The sequence below is a fragment of the Muscardinus avellanarius genome (assembly GCF_963383645.1).
Source record: "Muscardinus avellanarius genome assembly, chromosome: 2".
NCBI lineage: Eukaryota > Metazoa > Chordata > Mammalia > Rodentia > Gliridae > Muscardinus > Muscardinus avellanarius.
The window spans coordinates 138,868,285-138,894,798 of record NC_137787.1 but is presented as its reverse complement, the minus strand read 5'-3'; the positions used below and the strand labels follow the sequence as shown (position 1 = coordinate 138,894,798).

At 40.0% G+C, this 26,514-nt stretch overlaps 1 protein-coding gene across 1 annotated transcript in view; it reads right to left on the bottom strand.

Annotated features, from left to right (window-relative positions):
* The window catches only part of NEK5 (NIMA related kinase 5), a gene marked incomplete at both ends in the record, with an annotated part of 75,759 nt that overhangs the window by 30,933 nt on the left and 18,312 nt on the right, over positions 1-26,514 (bottom strand). The window contains 11 exons of the mRNA XM_080689451.1: positions 2,946-3,032; positions 4,292-4,408; positions 5,533-5,599; positions 9,207-9,388; positions 14,526-14,659; positions 17,398-17,479; positions 17,559-17,759; positions 19,789-19,843; positions 23,630-23,716; positions 25,117-25,187; positions 25,271-25,354. Of these exons, the coding sequence (XP_080545577.1) occupies positions 2,946-3,032; positions 4,292-4,408; positions 5,533-5,599; positions 9,207-9,388; positions 14,526-14,659; positions 17,398-17,479; positions 17,559-17,759; positions 19,789-19,843; positions 23,630-23,716; positions 25,117-25,187; positions 25,271-25,354 (1,167 nt within the window). The remainder of the gene's footprint in view (positions 1-2,945; positions 3,033-4,291; positions 4,409-5,532; positions 5,600-9,206; positions 9,389-14,525; positions 14,660-17,397; positions 17,480-17,558; positions 17,760-19,788; positions 19,844-23,629; positions 23,717-25,116; positions 25,188-25,270; positions 25,355-26,514) is intronic.

Genomic DNA, 26,514 nt, shown 5'->3' with positions numbered 1-26,514 from the left:
GGATGATTCAGTAGTCCCTACATGCTTCTTTCATAGTCTTTCTAGAAATTTCTGCTACCCAGTGCTTGCCTAGTAAGTACAACACCCTGGGTTGGATCCCCAGCACTGCCAGAAAGAAAAAGAGGTGCTAACCCTCTTTTCTAGACTCAGTTTTTCATCATAGACCTACCTTAAATATAAGGCTGGTGATGGCATAAGCCACATGAACCAAACCTCTGCTCTGGAGAGAACCACCCCAAGCTGCCCTTCCTGGCACATGCAGACCATTGTGAAAACCTTGGCATAGTTCTTTCAGAACATCTTCCTTAGCTCAATGCTATGGTTTGAATATAGAATGTCTCCTGGAAGAGCTTATGTATTAATGCAAAAATGTTCAGAGGGGAAATGGTCAAATAATGAGGTTTCTATTCTGATCAGTGGATAAACCTGCTGATGGATTAATGGATTTATTGAGTGGCAAGGTAGGCAGGCAGGGTGTGGCTGGAGAAGATGGGTCACTGTGGGTATGGCTTGCAGGAAATATATATATTTCTCTTGTCCCCTCCTCTGGCTCTGTTTCCCACGCCATGCCCTGACCTCCGCCGACCCAGCCTAACAGGGACTAAAACCTCGAAAACTATGAGCAAAGAAATCTTCCTTCTTCTAAGTCGTGGTTGTCAGGTATTTGGGGTCACAGCTGAGAGAATACTGACTTAAACTCAGCCTCACTAAATTCTACTCTTCTCAGGGCTGCATTAGCCCTGCTCTCTTCAGCCATGAAAACCCTCATCCTGATCAGCTTTATCGTTGCTCCTATGCGGCACGGCTATAGTCAGTTTTACTCTATCACTGTTTCATATGTGTTCAATTTCTGACTAATTATGAATAGAACTGCATCTGCTAGGAAAAGAAGAGATTTCAGATTTAAGTACATATTTATTTTGTTTTATTTTATTTCATTTTGGAATTGGGGATAGAAGTCAGGGCCTTGTTAAACAAGGTGTTCTACCACTGAGGTACATCCCCAGTCTCAGGGTCATATTTGTAAGTATTTAGACTTCCTTGTAATATCTAAGTAACTTTGAACCAGTCAATTTCTCTGTTAAGGAGACTAAATGGAGAGTATGTAAAAGCTCTAGTGCACAGCCTGGCACATGAACAGAATTGTACCGTGTGCTTAGTTAACTTATAGTAATTCATTCCTATGCACTCAGGGGTGGAGAGGAAGGGCAGGAGGTGGGGAAAGAGGTCAATTTCAGCTGTGCTGGCAGGCCTTTCATAGGCGAAGTGTTCCTGGGTACTAATGGTGTTCCAGTGTTGAAATATCTATGTGATTTTCACACATCAGGTCTCCAGACACAGGCTAGCTATTGTGATGATCTGCTACAACTCTAAATATCTTCCTGAAAGGGAGGATGAATTGCCAATGTGGTGTCTTTACAGGGTTTTTAAGTATCATCTCAACTGCACTCAGATTCTCCCTACACAACTGCATAAATCAAGGACAGGAATGTGTTCCGACAAATGCATGGTCAGGCAACTTCATCACTGGGTGAGCATCACAGGCTGTACTTACACAAATAAGACGGCTACATCACTAGTCAATATAATCTTATGGCCCATCACTGACCTATACATTATGCCCCCTGATGACTGTATAGACTGTAGAACCTTACCACTGCCCACAATTTATCAATAAACTCTAGTGAGTTTATTTATTCTTTTTTTTTTTTTTTTTTTTTTTTTGGTGGTACTGGGGTTCCTGGAAGCCCAATCTACCTCCGGGCTACACTCCCAGACCTATTTTTTTTTTAATATTTTTGAAACAGGGTCTCGTAAGCCAGCGTGGCTGGCTTCGAACTGGCGCGATCCTCTGTCTCCGCCTCCCAAGTGCGGGGATTACAAGCGTGCGCCACCACGCCCGGCTATTTATTCTTTCTTATGGGCATGAACATTTACTCGTGTGTGTGTGTGTGTGTGTGTGTGTGTGTGTGTGTGTGTGTTGTACTTTGAATTGAACTCTGGAACACTCTCTACTACTGAGCTATATCCCCAGACCTTTGTATTCTTTTTATTTTGAGACAGGGTCTCAAGGTTGTCAGGCTGGACTTGAATTTTGAGCCTCCTATCTCGATCTAACATGATTTTTTGGGGGGAGGGGTACTACTGGAGATTGAACCCAGAGGAATTCTACCTTTAAGCTACATACCCAGCTCTATTTTATTTATTTATCTTTAAAAATTTTGAAATAGGGTCCCACTAGGTTGATGAGAGTCTCATTACTTGCTGTGGCTATCCTGAACCTGTGATCCTCCTGGTCTCAGCCTCCCAAGTACTGGTATTACAGGTCAGCACCACCATGCCCAGCTCTAACAAGCATTTTTAATAACAACCATCCTAACAGAATATCAGATATTCTTATCATCTTGTGTAGTCGTCAGTAAAGCATAGTAAAGCAAAGTTTGTATTAGGTCTGATAACTTTCCTATTAAAAAAGAAGTTTGCACGGTTATCCCTATGATAAAACCTTATTTTTTCCTATGAAAAGATCATTACTTTTGTTGTCCTTCTTTGGTGCTGGGGATTGAACACAGGGCTGGGAGTATGCTAAGGACACTCTCTACCACTGAGCTCCACCCTCACATAAGGTAATTACTTTGAATGCCTATTTATTTAGTCGGCTCTAAATCAACAGTTTGTGAACTGGGGGTGATGGCGCATGCTTGTAATCCCGGGTTTGGGGGGCTGAGACAGGAGGATCACACGGGTTCGAAGCCAGCCTCAGCTACTTAGTGAGGCTCTCAACAACTTAGTGAGACCCTATTTCCAAATAAAGTATAAAATAGGTCTGGGAGTATAGTCCAGAGGTAGAAAGCCCCTGGGTTCCAACCCCAGTACCACCAAAAAATAAAATAAAATAAATAAAATAAAATAATCATCAGTTTCCTCTAGAAGAGTGAATTTACCTCTGGCTCTCTTCCCATCTTCCTTCTAATTTTTTTCATGTCATTGTGGTATTGTTGGCGTATTTCCTCTAACTGTTTCCAATATTCCTGGAAAACAAAGCCAATCCAAAAGTTTTAATGTTGGCAAACAGTTTAATGACAATAATTTCTGTACAGCCTACAATTAAAAACATGTGTAATATAGGCGGGTGTGGTGGTGCATGCTTGTAATCCCCGCGCTTGGAAGGCGGAGACAGGAGGATCGCGCAGGTTCGAAGCCAGCCACACACGCTGGCTTAGGAGACCTTGTTTCCAAATAAAAATGTAAAAATAGGTCTGGGAGTGTAGCCCGGAGGTAGAAGGGCTTCCAGGAACCCCAGTACCACAAAAAAAAAAAAAAAAAAAGGAGAGACCCTGTTTCTGAATTTTAAAAAAAGTATAAAAATAGGTCTGGGAGTGTAGCCCAGTACCACACACAAAAAAAGTAATATAAAATAAGCATTAGAACACCTGTTGCTGCTAAAGATGATACCTGTGTTATTCTGGCCATGGCACTTCACATCCTGTGAGGGATACACTGCTTGGGATTCAGATCTCTTATTCATATATAACCCCCAGTGTATTCGTGATGTGTGGATACTCCACAGATCTCACTTTTATATATAACTTTGTCTCTCCAAAATAGATGTGTTAAGTCCTACTCCCCCAAAGAGCCTCAGAATGTGACCTTATTTGGGAATAGGAACACTGCAGATGTACTTAGTTAAAATTAAGTCGTGCTGGAGTGGAGTAGGCCTCTTGTTCAGTATTGCTGGTGTTCCTTTAGTAGACAGCCATGCAAAGATGGAGAAAAATGGAGAAAGCCACACCACATAGGCAGAGATTGGAGTCACGTCCCCCCAAGCCAAGCCTGCCAAGATGGCTGACAAGCCACCAGAAGCTCAGAAGAGGAAAAGAGGGCTCCCCCACAGGCTTCATGGGGATGCGGGATGGACAACACTTTGATTTGGGGCTTTGCACCTGCAAACTGTGGGACAAAAGTTTCTGCTATTTCCAGCCATCCACTTGGTTGTATTTTGTTAGAGCCGAACCAGGAAACTAATAAAACCCCCAATTATGTTACCAATGAACCATTATATTTTCAATCCTAGGGAAAAAGCCTTATGAACTTAGCTGTGCTGGATTCTCTGAGAAAATGGCATGCACAACTCTGCATCCCCTAAACCACCATGGTGCGTTACGAACTGAGCGTGTGCAGCAGCGCCCTCTCAGGCGCAGAGAGGCAACGCCTGCTACAGGACCCTGTGCTACAGGTCCCTGTGCCAGGGACGCCCTAAAGCTGGCCCTGGAGAGGGCTTGGTTTTCACCTGGTCCTTCATTTCGTTTTTCTTAAACTGCAGCTCCTGGTACCCAGGCTTTTCTCTGTGCCTTCTTAGCTCTTGTGTCAGGTTGCGATTCGACTCAGCAGAAGATGGGCGAAGACCCTATTTAATGAATGAAATCATTTGTAAAGCACCCTTGCATGTCATAAATATCTTCCGATTTGACCTTGACTTTTTCTGATATACAAGAATTATATCACCAAGCAAACTTAGCAGTTGGAAGCTTTTTATGGTAAGTAGTGGAATTTTCACTTAAAGTATGATGCACTAAACAATTTTTAATTCAAATATGCAGAGTGTTTATTCTAAGCAGTTGATGTTTTATGCTATCACTTGAGACATCTAGATTTTTCTCTGAGTTGATAAGTTAAAATTGTGAAATTAAAGCTCTGTACAGGTTTATCAACCCAGAGCATATGACTAGGTAGAGGAAGGACTACAACTCCTAAGCAGTACAAAATAAGGACAATACAAATGGGACACGTGCCATGGGATTCACTCAACCCCAGAATTTCAGGGTCAGGATTAACTTTCAATTCAAATAAAGTATGATAATCATTTTTTTAATGCGTAAAAAAGTCTTTAATAGAATTAGGGAGCTGGGCATGGTGGCGCACGCTTGTAATCTCAGTACTTGGGAGGCTGAGACAGGAGGATCGCACAGGTCTGAAGCCAGCCAGGTTTGAAGAGAGAGAGAAGGAAAGAAAGAAAGAAAGAAAGAAAGAAAGAAAGAAAGAAAGAAAGAAAGAAAGAAAGAAAGAGGAAGGAAGGGAGAAGAAAAGAGAAGAGAAGAGAAGAGAAGAGAAGAGAAGAGAAGAGAAGAGAAGAGAAGGGAACGGTGAGTGAGTAAGCCAGGGGTGTAGCACAGAGGTGGAAGGCCCCCCAAAAATAGAAACAAGGCCCTGAGTTGGATCCCCAACACTGCTAAATAAATAGAGGATAGATAGACAGACAGACAAGGAAACTGAGACTCAGAAAGGTTACATGAACTGCCCAGGGTCACACAGCAAGTGATAGATCCAGGGACAAAACCAGGCTCCCCTGACTCTGTTTCATGCCTGCTCCCATTATTCTTCTTCAACAATTAAAACTGGAGGCAAAAGGAGGGTAGTCTTGCCCTTCTTTCTAGTGGAATGAACTTTGACTTAAGGACCCATGGATATTTGTGAACAGAGAAACCACTAGGAAATTTTTTATTGCCTTCCATATTTTAGTATTTTACTCACCAATTGCTTTTCCACTTTCAGCTTATATTGTTGAGCTTCAAATTTCCTCTGGAGATACTCAGCCGGCCTTAGGAAATATACATGTTCAGCTTGAGTAGAAATTTTAGCCAGTCTCAGACATTAATTTGACAAGTGGATTTCCAGTTTAATAACGAGATGCACAATTCACCCTGGGCTTGAAGTTGCAGGTTCAGGAAATATAGTTCAAAATTACAGAATGTTAACATTCAGAGAGAAAATGTTTGGAATCAAGGGGAAGGTGGAATAAAGAGAAAAGTGGAACCAAGTAACCCCCGTGCTTGGGAGGCTGAGAGAGGAGGGTCACAGCTTTCAGAGCAGCACAGTAATTTAGAGAGGTGATTTTCCTGCGAAGGAAAAAAAGAGAAAGAAAGAAAGAGAGGGAGAAAGAAAGAAAGAAAGAGGAAGGAAGGAAGGAAGGAAGGAAGGGAGAAGAGAAGAGAAGAGAAGAGAAGAGAAGAGAAGAGAAGAGAAGAGAAGAGAAGAGAAGAGAAGAGAAGAGAAGGGAAGGGAAAGGAAGGGAATGGTGAGTGAGTATAGCTCAGAGGCAGAATATCTCTGGGTTTAATCCCTAGTATAAAAGAAAAGAAGGGAGGGAGGGAGAGGAAGAAAGGAGGGAGGGAAAGATAACAACTGGAGATACAGAAAGGGTTAAGGGGTCCTCTGATCTAATGGTTTTCCTTCAGGGCAGGACTCCATAGTCTACTATGGGCTGGGGCAGGATGGGGGCAGGCCCAGGCCTTTTGAGGCTTTGTGTGGCCTCCAGTCTAGTGTGTCGCTCCGGCCTCTGCAGTTTTTGCTGTCTGTTCCCTCACACCATGAGCTTCCTGAAAGCAGGATGGGTTCCATCTCTTTTCCTTTGCACTGGCACATAAGTGCTTCCTGAATAAGGAAATGATGGTTTAGTTGCCTCTCAAAAGCTTTAAGGTATTTTGTCCACACAATTCTGGTTGATTCTGGTCAAACCACTTTTACATTTATACCTATATTCTATCCGTATTTTTAGCACACATAAACGTGTGTGCACACGTGCACACACACATACACACACGCTATCTTTTTTGCAGAATGTCTTGTAAAAAATTTCTGTAATTACAGGTCGCTAAATAAAAACGACTGCATTTCAAATCATAGAACGATCTATGTGATAGGTTTTTTTGGAATACCAATAACTTCTAGGGCTCCAAAGACAGAATATTACTCTGTAAATCACTCCTTTAGGAACATCATGAAGAGCAGTTCCCAGTTTACAAAGAATGAAGTTAATAATCAGTCATTTAAAAGTATGATAAATGACAAGCTAGTTAAGGTCTCTGGGTCTTAGTTCCTCGTCTATAAAAAATGGACACATGTCACAGGGTTGATGTAGGGTTGTGAAGGTCCTTGGCCACTGCCTGACACGTAGGGGTAAATCCTAGAACTTATCCCTTGAATCTTTACAAAAAGCAAACTGGCTTGTGCAACACTATCTTCACTAGAAAAACTATCTCTCCCCTCCTTCCCTGCCCCAGCTCTGTACAAGGTCCTCTTCCTCTGTCCTATGACCTGGAATTGTAGCTCCAGCAGAGAGAAAACTAGGGTGGGGAAGGGAGTAGGGAAAGGGTGTAGAACAATGAGGAGGTTACTGATAATCAGAGGGGCATCCTGGGATACAGTAGGATGGGGCTATGATGGGCAGACGTGTAGGGAAGAGAAGGACATTCTATCATTTCATGTATGAGCTTGGGAGATAAAATTATGCAACATAATCAAAATCTCTGATAGTTTGGCAGCTCTCCTATCTAGACAAAGAGTGGAAGATACAATTTCCCAGTGGATAAGAAAAGAAAAAGGGTGTTTTGTGGTTACTCCTAGTTCACATATAAAATACGTGTCTCTCACCAATTAAGTCCCACATAGACGTTATAATTTGAACTAATGGAGCATATAATTTTTTATCATAAGCATAATTAAAATATGTTATGATATGGATAAAACTACAGTAGAATCCAGTATTTTTAAAGATAAAATGTCTGATTTTCTGACTGTAGATTTCTGAAATCATCCTTTTCCACTCTTTCTTTCACAAATGATTAGATCACCACCCTGTAGTCTCTTATATTTCTCATTATTCATCTAAAATTTCCCTTGCCTAGCATGTATGAGGCCCTGGGTTTAAGTGTCAGCACCACACAAACACAAAATCAAAAATAAATAACCAAAGTTAGCAAATTTCCAACCCTGAGCAACAATAAAAAGTGAAAACAAAAACATTAAAACAAACAAAACTCCCAGGCTGTGGGTGTAGCTCAGTAGTAGAGCACTTAACAGCAAAAAACAAAACAAAACAAAAACAGAAAAAAAGCTCTTTCAAACACAGTTTTAGGCCTCTGGTGGGTGTCAACAGTGTAGGAAAAAAAATTTGTTACAGAGTAAATTTTTAAAAAATCTAAGCCAGGTGTAGGTGTGGTAATACATACTTGTAATCCCAGAATTTAGTAGGTTGAGACAAGAGGATCACAGGCTCAAGGCCAGTGTCAGCTACTTAGTGAGGCCCTTTGCAACTTAGTCAGGCCCTGTTTCAAAATAAGGAATAAGCCAGGCATGGTGGCGCACGCTTGTAATACCCGCGCTTGGGAGGCGGAGACAGAAGGATTGTGCAGGTTTGAAGCCAGCCTCACTAGCTTAAGAGACCCTGTTTCCAAATAAAAAAATATATATATAAAATAGGTCTTGGAGTATAGCCAGGAGGTAGAAGGGTTTCCAGGAACCCCAGTATCACCAAAATCAATCAATCAATCAATCAATCAATAATAAAAAATAGGGCAAGGTGGGTGTAGCTCGGAGGTAGAATGCCCTGGATTCCATCCCCAGTACAAAAAAAAAAAAAAAGTCTACCAGCCAAGGCTGGTGGCACATAATCCCAGTATTTGGGAGCCTGAGACAGGAGGATCTCAGGTTGGAGGCCAGCCTCAGCAACTTAGTGAGGCCCTCAGCAATTTAGTGAGACCTTGTTTCCAAATAAAAACTAATATAGGGCTGTAGATGTAGCTCAGAGGCAGAATGTCCCCAGTTCTATCCCTCATACCCCACACACACAAAAATCTACCATTAAAAATAATTTAAGTGTCTCATTCTATTTCAAATACAGCCACATTTTGAACCTCCCTAGAATGTAAATGCGGAATGAAATCTATTTTATCTTCTAAATTGTCCCAAAAGATCATTTGATTTTAATAATTCAGTTATTAATGGTTCCTATTAATAATCTTTTTGGTAAATGAAACAAATATAACTAGTCATCCCCCAGATAGAGGAACTCACTAGGAGAAAGAAAAAATATTAAAAATTTAAGAGTGTGAATATTGCCTACAGTAAAATAGTTCCATGAATAAGAAGATAAAGTACATCAGACTTGAGATGAAAAGGAGGCCAAAGGGACTGTGAATTCAGTGTTTAAAGTGAAGATCTGGGGAACCTTGTGGGTCATTTTTTAAGGAGAATTTGGAAGGGCTTCAGAATGCACAGTGTTGGTAAGTGAGGCAGGAGGATCGTCTGAGCCCAGGGGTCTGAGACCATCCTGCAAGCACAGCAAGACCGTGTCTTCAAACAAACAAGAATGATACCCCGGGAAGACGTTTTCAGAGGACCGGGCTCGGGTTAGACGGCCACATTACCACTGAGCAGGTGCGGGGCGGTGACTTTCCTCCTGATCCCGAGTCTCCTCAACTCCAGAACCTTGAGGCTCATGATGGCAACGAGGCTCACAGGCTCTCTTCCTCAACAAGTCAAGCTGAGCATAATACAGATCATAATGTCCACAGACTGCAGCAAGTCTGGGCCTTTCTATCAGCTTTATCTGAGACATTGAAAAGAAGAGGAAAATATTTTTAATACAGAATGCAAGTCTACAATTAACAACTGGATAGCCATCATAGCCAAGAGAAAGCGTTCAAAGGATAGTTTTACTCTAGACATGTTTTTAGAGCAAAAATGTTCGTTTTCAAATCCTAGAATTGAAAAACACTTCAGAAGTTTAAGTAATTGTAGTATAGCAATACACACACATGTAATTATAGTACAAATATATAAACATATGTGTATATATCTCTCTATATAGATACACACACACACACACACACACACACATAAATATGGTGCTGGGGATTGAAACTAGGGATGTTTTACCTCTGAGCTACCGCAGCCCTTTTTATTTTATTTTTATTTATTTATTTATTTTGCAGATTTGGGGATGGAACCCAGGGGCATTTGACCACCGAGCCACACCCTCTGCCCTATATTTTTACTCTTTATTTTGAAACAGGGTCTCGCTAAATTGTGGAGTGCCTCACTAAGTAGCTGAGGCTTTCTGTGAACCACGATCCTCCGATCTCAGCCTCCCAAATGCTGGGAGCCACCACACCTGGCTTTTTTTGTTTTAATTTTGAAATAGGGTCTTGTTAGATTGCTGAGGGTCTTATTAAACTGCTGAGGCTGGACTCGAACCTGCCATCCTCCTATCTCAGCCTCCCAAGTACTAGGATTACAGGTATGTACCACCATGTCTGGCTCAGCAGTTCATAATTTTGCCAAGATATGGATGAGCATCACATACACTTTTGGCTAGTGTGTGAAGAATATTTAGCTAGTTAGAATGCCTAACCAAGATCTGACACTATACTCATAATTATTGCTTTCTGATTTTATAAATGTATTTATACCTTTCTATATTTTATGGGAGAATAAATGCTATTGTGGCACTCACAAGTTTGGGGGGGTGCAACACTGGTAGTGATATAGGATAGAAGAAATTGAAGAAATATGTAGAAAGGAAATGGAAAGAAAAAAACCCAAATGTAACTTTAATATAAAAGCCTGGTGCTAAAGTTCTTGTACCTTTAGTCCCCAAAAGCAGTTCTCTCCCTAGGCCTGTCTCTCCCAAATTTCTGGGAAATCTGTAAATCTTAAAGTTAACAACAACAAAACAACAACAACAACAAAAACTGTAATTGCCCTTTCCACTGTTAATAAAACATATTCATATCTTGAGACACCTACAGTTTAGGGGACTTTTGAGCTCATCCATTGATCAGATGATAGAGACCACAGTCAGCCTAAGGAGCCAGCAGGTGAACAGGTTCAATAAAGTAGCTCACAATCCGAGGCTGATGTCTTCCTCCTATAACTTTCATTCTCACCTTTCACCAAGTTTCCTTTAAAAGAATAGCCAGGAACCCCCAAAATGCATCTCTTGCACTGGAGATGGCCCACATTCGACCTTGAATGTGCATTTCTTGCTTTCCTAAATAAATCTCAAGTTTATGTCTCTGGCTTATTCTGGAATTCTTAATTTTATTTTTGCAGCACTGGGAATGGAACCCAGAGGCATTCTACCTCCGAGCTATACCCCCATTCCTGCTTTTTATTCTTTATTTTGAGACAGTGCCTCACTGAGTTGCCAAGGGCTTCACTAAGTAGCTGAGGCTGGCTGAGAACCGTGATCCTTCTATCTCAGCCTCCCAAATGCTGGGATTACAAGTGTGCGCCACCATGGCCCGCCTGAAATTCTTTCCCATCACATAAGCCAGTCCTGAGCCTAGTTCACGTCTCCCTGCTCCCCAAACTAGGAACGCTTCCTCTGGACCCTCAATGCAATCAACCTCTTCTCCTGTGTCATCAGATTCTGATAAATCGAGTAAATGCAAAATGGCCTCCTGGTTTGAAGAAAAGAAGATGCAGAGTCACTGAGTCACTCTTCCTAAGGAAATACCAGGAAGGTCTTACACAAGCTGGGACAGGAATTTTACTATCCCAACCTATTCCAGCCAGAACACAGAGAGGAGGAAAACCAGAGACACAAGCTCGTCTTATCTTAGAACTGAGCAGCAATCAGTAAACCAGAAGATGAGAATCCGACCAAGTTTAAAAAAAAAAAAAAAAGGCAGTCAAGATGCTACGGTAAAGAGGAAGCATCCTGAACTTAACATTAAATGTGACAAGTGTGCCTACACAACAGCCGCTAATGAGACAAAAGTCAAACCACTGGAACACCTAGGCAGCTGGGGGTAAGAATACCAGATAAATGATTAAAACTGAAATGTTCCCATTCTAAAGAAATGACACTCTACATTCTTTGTTCTTTTTAATACTGTCTAGGCTCACAGACATGTTGGATTAAACTGTATGGAACTGTAGATATCTGACCATCTTTAATCTACTTAAATGGTACTTTTATATAGTTCTATTTAAATATTAAGGTGTATGTATAAAATATGGTTGTTTAGTCTAAACATAAATGATATGTTTAGTTTTTAAATCTTTTAAAGTGAAAAGTAGCTTTGTTTGGTTTATGATTTCACCCATATACGACCTGGAAGAAGGCAATACTAATTTACTTGTTGGAAAATAGAAACAAACAAAAAGATGGGAGAGAAATAACCTGCTTCTTTGGGTTTTCTCTAATATTCAGTCAGTCATCAGGACATCCAAGGTAGTTATTGTACAGATCCATTTATTTCATTGCACTGGCCGCAGTGGTTCAAAAGATTAGAAAATATAGCTGGGTGTGGTGGTGCACACTTGTAATCTTAGTACTTGTGAGGCTGAGATAGGAGGATCACAGGTTGACAGTCAGCCTCGGCTACTCAGTGAGGCCCTCCACAACTTAGTGAGACCCTGTTTCAAAATAATAAAGAATAAAAAATAGGGCTGAAGGTGTAGCCTGGGGGGTAGAATATCCCTAGCCAATCCCCAGTAACAACAACAACAAAAAGATTAAAAAGTATGTCAATTTGTTTGACAGTTCTCCTAACTAAATCCACCCTCAAATCTTAAACAGAGCTCCTGAATTCCCTCATGCTGAGAATAAATACTCCCTTGTGTTGGGGACAGAAGCCAAGGAAATCAAGACTGACATATTCTCTGGCTAAACACAGCTTAACTAAATCTACATACATAAATCATCCAACTTTTGACTCTATAAGTTGCTATCACTTTTGTGGAACCAGAGAATCAAATTACATAAAATTCACTTTTCCTTTTTCCATGTTTACTGGGGCTTGGGAGGAGGGTGTTTTTTGGTACAGGGTATTGAACCTAGAGACATTCTGCCTCTAAGCCATACCTCCAGCCCCATTTTATTTATTTATTTTATTTTGAAACAGAGTCTCACTAAGTTGCTAAGGCTGGCCTCTAAGTGGCAATCCTTCTGTCTCAACCTCCTACTAGATTACAGTCATCTGCCATTGTGCCCAGATGTTTCTGCTTTTCGGTTTTGTACTGGCAATTGAACCCAGGGGCATTCTACCTTTGAGCATTCACAGCCCCCTTTTTTTGAACAGGGTTTTACTCTGGTCTCAAACCTGATTTCCACATCTCAGCCTCCTAAATACAGGGATTGCAGCTGCTCACTGCTACCCAGCCAGGTATAATGTTTGCTTATTTCTTAAGCAAGCAACAGCCAAATTAAGTCAGTGAAGATTCGGGCAGACTCCCTGGTTTGGATGCTGGTAATAAATCTTTTAGATGTGTTCTCTCCTATAGGCCTGATACAGGGTATTCTGTATCCCAATATATTTTTCCCATTTCTTTGAGTTAATCTACAATTTATTAAAAAATAGGGAGGAGGCAATAATTTAAGCCAATCATTCAGAAATCTGTTTATGGGCCAACACATTTTCCAAAATATCTATATATCAAGTAAACATTTAGTAAATATACTTCCAATTGGTACTCTAGGAGTAGGGATGTAGTTCAGTGGCAGAGCACTTGACTAGCATGTGCAAGGCTTTGCACTCAATCCCCAGCATAAGAAAGCAAACAAGAAAGGATGGAGTGGGGGGAGACATACAATTATGTGGGGCTGGGAATATAGCTGGGTGTTAGTATCTGCCTTGCATACACAAGGCCCTGGGTTTGATCCCAGCACTACAAAATGGAAAAAAAAGGTAATGGGCACTTGGTCATTTATGTTTCAGAAGCATTTCCCTAGCATGACCTAAAAGATTCAACACTCCATTGAAGTAGATACAAAAACTAAGCATAAAAACTTCCTTGAGAAATATCGATTACTATATAATAAAAACTCAGATATATATATATATATATATATATATATATATATATATATATAAAAGAATATGGAATGCAGTGTTTTCTCTTTCTATGTGACTCACTTATCCTATGCAGGGAAACTTTATTTATACAAAGAAATTAGAAATTTTTCAATTATAAAAACTAATGTAAAATTGTAAAAAAATATGGCATTCACTGTTTTGTTTTTGTGGTACTAGGGATTGAACCCAGAGGCATTCTACCTTCAAACTACATCCCCTAGCCCTTTCTTTCTTCCTTTCTTTCTTTCTTTCTTTCTTTCTTTTTCTTTCCTTCTTTTCTTTTCTTTTTTTTTTTGTGGTACTGGGGTTCCTGGGAGCCCTTCTACCTCCGGGCTACACTCCCAGACCTATTTTTTATATTTTTTATTTGGAAACAGGGTCTCTTAAGCCAGCGTGGCTGGCTTCAACTTGCATGGTCCTCCTGTCTCCGCCTCCCAAGCACGGGGATTACCAGCGTGTGCCACCACGCCCGGCTTTCTTTTCTTTTTTTTAAGAACAGGGTCTTAATAAGTTGTTGAAGGCCTGCAATTCTTGTATCTCAGCCTTCCAAGTACTGGGATAACAGGAATGCACCACCATAATCGGCTTGCATTCATTATTTTTAAAAATATAACAACTAGAGCCAGGAATATAGGTCAATGGTAGAGTGCTTACCTACCGCACATGAGACTCTGGGTTCAATCCCTGCATAGAAAAGAAAATGTATACAAAACATATATAAAACCACTAGAATGAAGTAACACTTTAATGCTCATTACAGACTGATTTTAAGTATAAAATTAGTGGACACCAAATTAACTTGTACTGCATGAACATGTGCAGGCTGATTCGTTAGAGCATACCATAGCTAGAGAACCAGAGGGAAAATCTGGCACAACTCACAGGTATGGGTTTCTGGGCTCCAGCTGGCGGCTGCCATTCATTTCTGTATAATACATCCTTCCTTTTAATTGGCATCGATATCCTTGATCTTGGTGGGAAATTTCCCTGGAATCTCGCTCTCTGTATTTTAGAATCTTGTTTAACCAAAATAAAACAACTTTAGTTTTCTCTCCCTACACCTCTTGAATATTGCTATTTGCAAGAATACAAACATAAGCTGCATTTCATAACACAATAACTTTACTTTAGCCAGAAATACTGTATACACAGTGAGAGAAATGCTGATGAAAGATCACTATGCTGCATCTTTGAATGGAAAAGCCCATTCTTCCTAGGGTCCTTTTACTCTAGCAATAAATAACACTGGTGTGTGTGTATGTGTGTGGGGGGGGGTACTAGGGGTGGAACCCAGAGGCTTTCTACCTCCGGGCTATACTCCCAGACCCATTTTATATTTTATTTGGAAACAGGGTCTCACTAAGTTGCTGAGAGCCTCCCTAAGTAGCTGAGGCTGGCTTCGAACCTACGCGATCCTTCTGTCTCAGCCTCCTAAGCGCGGGGATTACAAGCGTGCGCAACCACATAACACTGCTTTTTTTAAAATGAGGAATTAATGTTAACATTTATAGAAACAATATGCATGAAGTAATGATAAAAGGAATTAAATATGGTGATGAGAGCTTGGGTTATCAGGCCACACCATCTTGTTGCATTATTGTTGGAAATGTATGAGTATGTCTTCTGTTTGTTTTGGTCTCCATTAAATTTTGTTCTTTTCTTTATCAGAGAAGTAGACAATATGCTTTCTCTCATCTTCTGCTTTTCTGTTCTCTGGATGTTCTCAGTCTAGACTGATATGATAACTTGAAATCAAATAAAATATGGCAAAGAGTCTTACATGTTTTCCTTTTATAACTGTCCTCACTTGTAGTTTCTCTATTATATCAGATACCATTTTCCTACCAGATACCTTGAAGAGATTTTCAGCTACTGATCCTATAAGTGCAGACATTTGGTTATGGCTCAGTTATACTGCTCTGACTTTGACAGCCTCAGTGGACTCAGTCATTACCTCTTCCTTAATGTGCGACACCCTCCCCCAACACACGCATTCAGAGTTTCGGCTGATTCTCCACACCATGACTACATTTGTACTCTCTTTCTTGCTTTCTTTGGAATGCGCACTGTTTTCAATTAGTTCCAGGATCCTAACTTTGGTTCAAATGGGCCTTTGCGAGAGAACTCTTTTTGTTGTCGTTGATTTATAATGCTGGGGATAGAAGCCGGTGCCTTGTGCATGCTAAGCACACACTGCACCACTGTGCTACACCTCAACTCTATGCAAGAGGAATCTGAATTACCAGCCCATTCTCTCCATTTCAGAATCAAGTTTCATCTCATCATCTCCCATCTGTCTGTGAGCCTTCTCCCACGCTATCCCTTCCCACCACAAAAGTTAAGTCCGGATTCAACCTCTTGAAACAGCTCTATCAGCACACTGAGCTTCTTGAAGGTTTCCTGACTACTGAGAAGAAAGGAGCTGAATATCCCAGGTCATCCTGGGCTAGATAAACACTTCTCCAGCACACCCACTAGATGCCATGTGTCGGTCCAGGTACTTTCTCTCCTGTTTACGTTGTTCATGTCTTCTAAATGTTCATGTTCAATATTTTTTGGGGGCATTGGGGATTGAACTCAGGGGCATTCTTCCTCTGAGCTATGCCCCCCAACCCTTTATACTTTTTATCTTGATACAGGGTCTCACTACGTTGCTGAGGCTGTCCTCAAACCTTTGATCCTCCTGTCTCAGCTGCCTGTGTACTGGGATTACAGGCATGCACCATCATGTCCAGCTGTGTTCACTATATTTTGTGGAGTTCCCTGGTAATATTGCCAGCCATATATTATAACTCAGTGGGTGAGGCACTTGTAATAAACACCTTTTTAAAAATGCTACACAGGAGCTGGGCATGGTGGTGCACACTTGTTTTTTGTTTTTGTTTTTTGTGGTACTGGGGATGGAACCCAGGAGCATTCTACCTCTGAGCTACCCCCAGCCCTATTTTTTATTCTTTATTTTGAAACAGGGTCTCACTGAGTTGCCAAGGGCCTCACTAAGTAGCTGAGTCTGGCCTTGAACCACGATCCTCCGGTCTCTTGGTACATGCTTGTAATCCCAGTACTTGGGAGGATGAGACAGGAGGATCACACAGGTTCGAAGACAGCCTCAGCTACTTAGTGAGGTTCTCAGCAACTTAGTGAGACCCTATTTCAAAATAAAATATAAAATAGGTCAGGGGTGTAGCCTGGAGGTAGAGGCCCCTGGGTTCTATCCCCAGGATCACACACACACACACACACACACACACACACACATACACAAATGCTACATAGGTAATGTGCTAACATAGCACACAGTGGAGTAAAACCCAATTGTCATATCATAGTTATGAATACAAAAGGATCATAATCATAATTTTTTTGTAGTTCTGGGGTTAGAGCTCAAGGCCTCACACATACTGGATAATTGCTTGCTACTGAACTATACCCCCAGCTCTATCAGTGCTCTTCTTCCTCTTCCTCTTCCTCTTCCTCTCCTTCTTCTTCTTCTTCTTCTACTTCTTCTTCTTCTTCTTCTTCTTCTTCTTCTTCTTCTTCTTCTTCTTCTTCTTCTTCTTCTTCTCCTCCTCCTCCTCCTCCTCCTCCTCCTCTTCCTCCCTCTTCTTCTTCTTCTTCTTCTTCTTATTATTATTATTATTATTATTATTAGGTACATTGTAATTTTACATCATATTGGGGGTAGAGTGACAGAAAAATACATGCACACGACTCTCAGAGCCCTTCTTTGATTGCATGATTAAATCACTCTTACCCTGGACCACTTTCCCAGGAGGTGGTGAGACTGATGACCTTGCTCTGCGTCTGAGGGCATGATGGAATTCTTCCTGAATGATCTGAAACCCAACACAAGCGTCAAGGACCTGCCAGCCAAAATCTCTGCCAGAATACAAACAGAATCACTTCAAAACTCACCTCAGGAGTCAAGTATTTGGCAATAAGACTCTCTAAGAAGGGTCTTTTCAGAATGGAATTAATAGATGGCCGATCTCGAGGAGAAACTTTAAAGAGCTGAGTTATCAAAGACCGCAGGTCACGAGAAAACCTTGGTGATATCGGGGCAACATGTGCTTGACAAATCTTCAGGACCAGCTGGTGTAAGTTGCTACCCTCAAACTGCAGGGACAGGGCAATAAGGAAGTCTGAGAAGATGGATTCTGGCCTTAAAACAGTAAGTATTCCAAAGGGTTTGGTTTTAGTTTTTGTTGCTGGGATCACGCTCAGGGCCTGAGACATGCTGAGCATGTATACCACCACTGCTCAATACCCCAGTCCCTACTTTCAACCTCTTAAACTAAAAAAGAGTTTTCTTTAGTTTTAATGTGTTCTTATTATCCAAGTAATATTGACTCATAAAAAATGGAATGTGTAGGAAATTATAAACAATCAGAGAAATATGCATAATTTTACCACTCAGGTATATTTCTTCCAGTCTTCTCAAAAATAGTATATTTTACAGTTGAGATTATACTGACTTTTAAAGAATTAGTATAAATATTTCCTCCAAACCTCCTTATAAAGTAGAAAATCTTCTACTGTATGAACTCATCAGTTACTTATACATAATAATCAACATCATAGTGTGATAATACAGATGAAGGTTTTGGTCAGGCATTTGATGTGTAACCTTTGATGATAATAACAACAACGACGATCATGACAACTGCATAGAAAAGAGTTGGCAGCAGGCTATTCCTAGAAAGGCCTGTTTACAGGGTCAGCCCTTGGCTTATGTCTAGGAACATAGACTTGAGGAGAATTTCCACTATTCCCTAATGCTTAAGAGTGACTCTCTTTGCCTAAACTATTTGTGCAAACAATATGACTTATGCTGAACACCTCATTTGTTTCTGGGACTGTGGAATTTGGTGTGTACCAGGCAGAGATGATGTCTACGTGACCAGTCTCCACTGAAAACCTGGATACGGGGTACTCAATAAATTTACCTTGGATATAACATTTCACACTCATCATAACTTGCTCCTGGAGATCTTAGCACATCCTGTGTGGCCACTGGGAGAAGAATCTTAGAAGCTTGTGCCTGGCTCCCTACAGATTCTGTCTCAGGTTCTTTTTCCTTTTGCTGCCGGGACATGAGATTTTTCATTCCCTTTTAGTCTGGTCTAGTGGCAAAAATATACCCATCCCCAAATCTCTCTTTGGCTCTGCATCTCTTTCTTTTCTCTCTCCCCCATCCCTCCTTTCCTCTCTCCCTCCACCTCTCTCACCTCTTGTCCTTTCTCTCTGGTTGCCTGGGAGTGGCTATATGGGAGTTGCACTCTTGGAGGAGAGGTGGGGGTATGCCTGTATCCCTCTGTACCTGAGTCTCTGGCCTGGCCCCTCCTTCTTAGGGGCATCCCCTTGAGATGGTGCTTCTGTGGGCCATTTCTGACAAGCCATGGACTGCCAAGGTGTGTCTATATCTTTATTTCTGTCCCTCCTTTCTATTTTAAATTGTATGTATGTATATGTATGAATGAGTGTATATATATATGTGTGTGTGTGTGTGTGTGTGTGTGTGTGTGTATGTGTGTGTATATATATATATATATATATATATATATATATATATATATACTAATGAAAACATGCTACATATACTATTCTACAATTTGGACATTTTACCTTACAATATTACTGGGATATCTTTCTATACCAGAACATATAATTCTATCCTATTTTTATATAACTTGTCCACATGCACACATACACACACAGTTTTTAATGGTAAAATCTTTTTAAATTTTTTTTCTTTTTATTGGTGCATTGTAGACATATATCTTAATGAAGTACAAGATGGTAAAAGCATGTGTGCACACATCACTCATTTAGCCCTTCCCCAATTCCAACCCCATTCCCTCCCCTCTCCCTCCTTCTCATGTTTGGCTTAATGATTGACTTTGGTATGTTTGTGAATGTACATCATTTCCCTCTCCCCCATCCTCTTTCAGTTGCCCAGGCTGGTCTCAAGCTTCTAGGCTCAAGAGAACCTCTCATAAGCTTCCCAAATAGCAAGGACTACAGGCACAAGACTATGACCTGCTACCCATATAATTTTTAACATTCTAATAAAACCAAACATTAACCTTTTTCTTCTACAAGTTAATTTCATTTATATGACTTCATTACTGGTTAACATACTTACAGGATGCTTGAGTGTGCAGAGTTCATATAGAACACAGCCAAGAGACCAAATATCCCTAGGGAAAAGAGAAGTGTGCATGCCAAGAAAATACTTATAATTTCAGTAAAAAGCTCTTACCCTTACGATACCTTACATGTGTGTAGTTACTTTATATAGGTTGATCCGTTTTACAAATGCTTTTAGATATATTATCATTTTAAAATAAGAAATAGAATAAAACTCATTTTTAGTTTTGTCAGAATCCAAGCAGATAAAATGTATATAAATGTTGCTATAATCTGATGACTCAATAGTCCCTTCAACTTCATGTGCCCAAAGCAAATGTATGAGGCAATTTTTGGAATAGAGAGTCAGCATTCAAATATGGATTTGTTTAGATTCAAAAGAGAAAATGTGAGCCAGGTGTGGTGGCGCATACCTATAATCCCCTACTTGGGAAGTTGACACAGGAGGATTGCACATCAAGGGCAGCTTCAGCAATATAACAAGATTTGGGAACCTAGCGAAATACTGCTTCAAAAAAAAAAAAAAGATGGGGGGCTGATGGTAAGCCTGGCATGGTGGCACACGCTTGTAATCCCTGAGCTTGAGAGGCTGAGACAGGAGGATTGCACAGGTTTAAAGCCAGCCTCAGCTATTAAGTGAGGCTCTCAGCAATTTAGCAAGACCCCGTTTCCAAATAAAGTATAAAATAGGTCTGGGAGTATAGCCTGGAGGTAGAAGACCCCTGGGTTCCTTTCCTAGTACCATAAAAAAATAGGGGGGGCTGATGGTACAACTCAGAGATAGAATGCCCCTGAGTTTAATCCCTAGTACTGGGGCATGGGGGAGGTAAAATGTGGTTGATTTTGAAAAAGATATATTTTATTTGAATATTAATATCTGGCTCTCTATGACCATTTGAAAAATGCTTATATGACTCATGCTTTGCTCTTTACTGACTTTATATATTTTTATTATTATTATTCATTTGTTTTCATGCTGGGGATCAGCCCTGGGGCCTCACAAATGCCAAGCAAGCACCCTACCACTTGAGCTACACCCCTATTAGTAAATAATGATATGTGATTGATGTATGAAGAAGTTATTTTATAAAACCAAAAACATAATTAAATCTGATAGACAAAGGAAAATATAATGACATGTCAATGGGTTATCAAAGAGCCCAAACTAGGAGGTAAAAAGAGGTAAGCAGAGCATGATGGCTGTAATCCCAGCACTTGGGGGGCTGAGACAGGAGAATCACAGGTTCAGAGCCAGCCTCAGCAACTTAGCAAGGCTCTCAGCAACTTAGTGTGACCCCGTTACCAAATAAAAAATAAAATAGGGCTGGGGGTATAGCTTGTAGGTAAAATGCACCTGGGTTCAAATTCTAGCAAAGAAAGAAAGGAGAGAGAGAGAGAGAGAGAGAGAGAGAGAGAGAGAGAGAGAGAGAAGGAAGGAAGAGAGGGAGGGAGGGAGGGAGGGAGGGAGGGAAGGAGGGAGGGAGGGAGGGAGGAAGGAAGGAGAGAAAAAAGGGATAAAGGGAGGAAGAGAGGGGAAAGGCAGGCAGGCAGGCTGGGGTTATAAACTCAGTGGTAGAGCATCTACTGAGCATGTGAGAGGCCCTGGGTTCCACCAAGCTCCCAAAACAAAACAAAACAAAACAACAACAGAAACCCAACCAACAAGAAACTGTCATGCCTGCGGCATTTAATAAATTTTACTTTTCCTTTCTCCTGTTGAAACATAAATGAATAAGCCAGCACAGTGGCACACTTCTGCAATCCCAGTACTTGGGGGCAGGTTCAAGACCAGTGCGAGGTTAACTTAATGAGAACCTGTTTTAAAATTTTTTTAAAAAGAACACTTCTGGCCGTGCGTGGTGGCGCACGCTTGTAATCCCCGCGCTTGGGAGGTGGAGACAGGAGGATCACGCTGGTTCAAAGCCAGCCTTGCTGGCTTAAGAGACCTTGTTTCCAAATTAAAAAAAATACAAAATAGGTCTGGGAGTGTAGCCCCGAGGTAGAAGGGCTTCCAGGAACCCCAGTGCCACACACACACACACACACACACACACACACACACACACACACACAAAATAACACTTCTGGGTTTAATTCCCAGTACCACACAAAGATAAATGATAGAAAGAAAGATAGATGGATGAATGGCAGGCTGAGAGAGATGGAGAGATGTGTGGCTCCATCAGCAACTCTGTGTGTGTATGTGTGTGTGTGTGTGTGTGTGTGTGTGTGTGTGTGTTTGTATAAGATAGAGACAGACACAGAGACATAAAGATAGATAAAGGGAGAATGAGGCTTCCTAATTTTCAGTACAATAGAGGATGAGTACAGAATTAGTGGGAAACAAATAAATCTGAACTGCTTTCTACAGTTTCAAGAAACTTGCTGGCCATTTCGCACCATACAAATTTTGTGTTTAAGTGTCCCATAGCTCCCAGCTTCTTCTCTGTTCCCAGAGCGCCTCTATGGCCAGTGTAGTGAATTCACCTGTGGGCAGAACTCAATGCAGTAAGGAAGCCTCCTGGGGACTGACCGGGCCACTTACACTGGATGCCACACTCTATGTAATGTGTTCTGGTCAAAGGGATGGTTTGCTGGTCTAAAGGGGCCAGTGGCTACCCAGCTAGTTACTGTTAAGATATTCAAATTTTCAGACGCACTAAATATGCGTGTTTAAAAAATCTTTCAGTATTTAAATGTTGATTCAAATTCTTAAAAAGCTGTACAAGGAGGGCATAGTAGCACATGCCTGTAATCCCAGTACTTGGGAGGCTGAGACAGGAGTATCACAGGTTCAAGGTCAATCTCAGCAATTTAATGAGACTGTTTCAAAATTTAAAAAAGAGTTGGTGGTATAGCTTGGAGGTAGAATGTCCCTGATTTAAACCCCTAGCACCAGAGGGGAAAAAAGAAGTACAAGAAGGTAAAATAGTGCTAAGGACAAAGCACGTCCCTGGCAGTTTTAAGCTGTGCTCTCAACCACCTGCCTTCCCTCTAGCATTGCCCTGTGTTTGGCACAACCTGAAGCCAAACTCCATGGGGCTGGGATGTCTCAAAAAATAAATAAATAAATAAATAAATAAATAAATAAATAAATAAGGAGAAGACTCTGGGTTGGCCCCAGCACAAATAAATAAATAAATAAATAAATAAATAAATAAATAAAATCTGTCATTTTATTACATAGAAAATTGTCTATTATTCTTCCCTCTGGGTTTTGCCTTCCATTTATCCCTTTCAAATTCCAACAGCCAAAACAACCCCTAGCATTTTCTTAAACAAACAGGACAATTAACTACCAAAAAGAACTTGATCTTCCTTGTGGTCCAACTTGTTCAAAGACAGCCATCTTTGAAAGATAAAATTTTTCTTCTTTTACCTGGAGTAAAAAATTACCTCATATTCACCTTTTATTGTTATATGTTGTGGCAAAAGGCAAAATTATAATTTAGTTTAAAGATCTTAATTATATTTATTTCTATTCTGGAATCAGGTAATACTTCATTTCATAAAATAGGATAAGTAAAAAACAATTTTTTTAAACTGGGCTGGGCTATAACTGAGTGATATAGCATATGCATTGCATGCCTGAGACCCTGGGTTCAATCCCCCAGCACAACACACACACACACACAAAAACCCCTGAAAATAAAATACAAAGATGGACACCACAGTGACTAGTTTTCAGTGTTATTCTTTAAATTACTTATATCTTTAAATGAAGGTAAATGGCTTTGAATATGTATTAAAGCTTTAGAACTTTAGTTTCTGAAATCTTTATTCAGAATATTTCATCATATTTTACCGACACTTTCAAACCAATAGTCGCAACTCACGTTTTATTGTTGTATGGTTTATTCTGACAGATCTCTGGGGACAGGTAGTAAGGTGTTCCAACACAAGTTCGGGCGAGTTCCATTGAACTAGTAAATTATATTAAATAATAAAATAGTATGGTTTATTGTTGGAGTAAGAAAGGCTTAAGACATGAACACGCAAGAAGTATAAAAATGGAGAACAAATTTGATTCATGTACATATTAGAAGAAAGCAAAACTTTGTACATTGATAATGGAGTAAAAAATGATTAGATTTTTAAACTTATAATTCACCTCCCCAAATTTACACATTAAAAATTTATTTTTTAAAACTATACTCTGGGGCCAGTGGTGTGGCTCAGCAGTATAGCACTTGCCCGGCATGCAAAAGGTCCTGGGTTCTAGCCCTAGAAGCATTAAAAAAAAAAAAGCATAATAAAGAAAGAAAAATATTATCCAGAGATGGGCTAGGGTGAGACAGGAGGATCGCAGGTTCAAACCTGCTTTAGCATTTAGCAAGACTTTGTTTCCAAATATAAAATAAAATAGGGCTGGAGTATAGCTCAGAGGTAGAATATCTCTGCTTCAATCCTCAGTACCACAAAAATAAATTAATTTAATTGAATAGGGCTGGGAGTGTAATTCAGTGGAAGAGCACTTGCCTATGATTGCAAATGCAAGGCCCTGGTTTCAGTCACCAGTACAAAAAATTATATATGTATATATATAACACACATTCTACATACATACATACATACATACACACACATTCAGGTACATGGTTACACCACATTTTGTTAAATTTGATAATTTCCCAATTATTTAATAAATTACTACTATCATTTAAATTATTTCAAAGTAGTCCCTTGGAAATTTCCAGAAATAGGACATTTAAAAACTTCTTGATATAAACCGGGCATGGTAGCACATGCTTGTAATCCCAGTACTTGGGAGGTTGAGACAGGAGGATCACACAGGTTCGAAGCCAGCCTCAGCTACTTAGTGAGGCTCTCAGCAAATTAGTGAGGCCCTGTTTCCAAATACAGTAAAATAGGTCTGGGAGTATAGCCCAGAGGTAGAAAGCCCTTGGGTTCCATCTCCAGTACAAAAAAAAAAAAAAAAAAGATAGAAAGGAACAAAGAATGAATGAACTTCTTGATATATGTTACCACCAAATTGTCTTATAAAACAGTTGTACCAATGCATTCTCCTACAAGTATAAACATGCCTGCTTCACCAAATGATCACTAGCTTTATGCACATTTCAGGCACATCTCATATTTGATACATTTGCACCATACAAAAAAACATCACCACCACAGTTTATTATGCTACACTTTACTTTGGAAATTTTAATCACTGATATGTGAATGATTTAATGCATGTGTATAAAGTTACCTAAAATTATTTAGACAACCAGGCTTTTAATATATTCTTAATTCATGATGCCTCAAAATGTATACTTTGGCTGTTTTGAATAGAAAAAAAATTATTTTGAGTACTTACTTATTTAGGACTCTCGCTATACCAAAGTCCCCAAGCTTTGCGACCATTCCATTCTTGCTAAGAAAAATGTTCTAAAAGTGGGCAAAATGTTATGTTGTTGGAGGTACTTTACGAAAAGATTCATTCTGTCTGAATCTTCTCTCCAAGCTTTTACCTGAGCTTTTATGTCCCTGTGTAATATCTTCCTGTCATGAATATATTTTAGTCCTAGAGAAATCTGTACAAACCAACCCAGAATCTGTAGAGGGAAACATAAAACAAAACTATTAAGCAGTCTGGTAGACATTGAAATGTTTTCATAATAACATGTAAAAAGAAAAATAACATACTTTGTGTGTATGTGTGTTAATAAAAATGAAGCTAATAGACATATTATTTTCATTTTAAAACAAGGAAAAAATGGAGGCACAGGAAGGCAATCCAAACATCATTGGTATCAAAGGGAATTCCACATGCAGAAAAAGAAGAACAGACGCAAGGGAGGGAGGGAGGTAGGCCATTGGTGATTTTCTTTTTTCTTATTTAACACTAGGTTGCCAACTCTAAGGACTTTGCGTGTCTACTGTTTCTGTAGCCTGATAACATGGATGTCCGTGGGTGTTTCTTTACATTCAACAGAGGGTACCAAGGACAAGGAGAAAAAGAGGAAGAAGTGGAGAATATGTGAGGTTATTAGAAATTGTAGTAAAATATCCTCTGTATATCTAATATAAAACCAACACATATTTTACTTTTAAAGTTCAATTTTGAGCTAGAAGCATACTTTAGTGGTAGAGCAATTGTTATCATATGCATAAGTACAAGGGCCTGAGTTTGATCTTCAGCACTGCAAAATTTTAAAAAGCCTAATTTTTATTTCTTAGTCATAATTATAGTTAGCCATGAGCCTCTTTATTAAAATGTGTTTTATTCTTATAGAGATTCATTTGAACTGTTCTAAACTTTCACTGGTTCTTTGTCTCCCAAACTACATAACAGGAAAATGATAGAAGAAAAAAGGCTAAATTCTGGACATCAGAGATGGCCTTACCCATTGACCACATGAGTCCTAGTTTGGATTTCTCTCCACACACATAAACCTGTATCCTTTATGGGTACAACTCCCAAAAGTCTTCCAAAGAAGGCTTGGAGTATAGAAGAAAAATGTGTTTGCACAAAGAGAAAATAAGAATTAAGGCCATTATTTTTCCCCTTTTCTCTCTTTCTCTTAATAACCAATAAAACTGGTGCTGGGAGTGTAGCACAGTGGTAAAGCACTGGCTCGGTATGCACAAGGTAGGTTCCCAGCACTCCAAAAGAAAAAAACAATGACGCTAAATAGGCATTGCTAAGATCATCTACCCTCTGGCAGAGTGGCAGGCTATTTTAAGACAGAGTACCAAATGGTAAAGAGAAAAA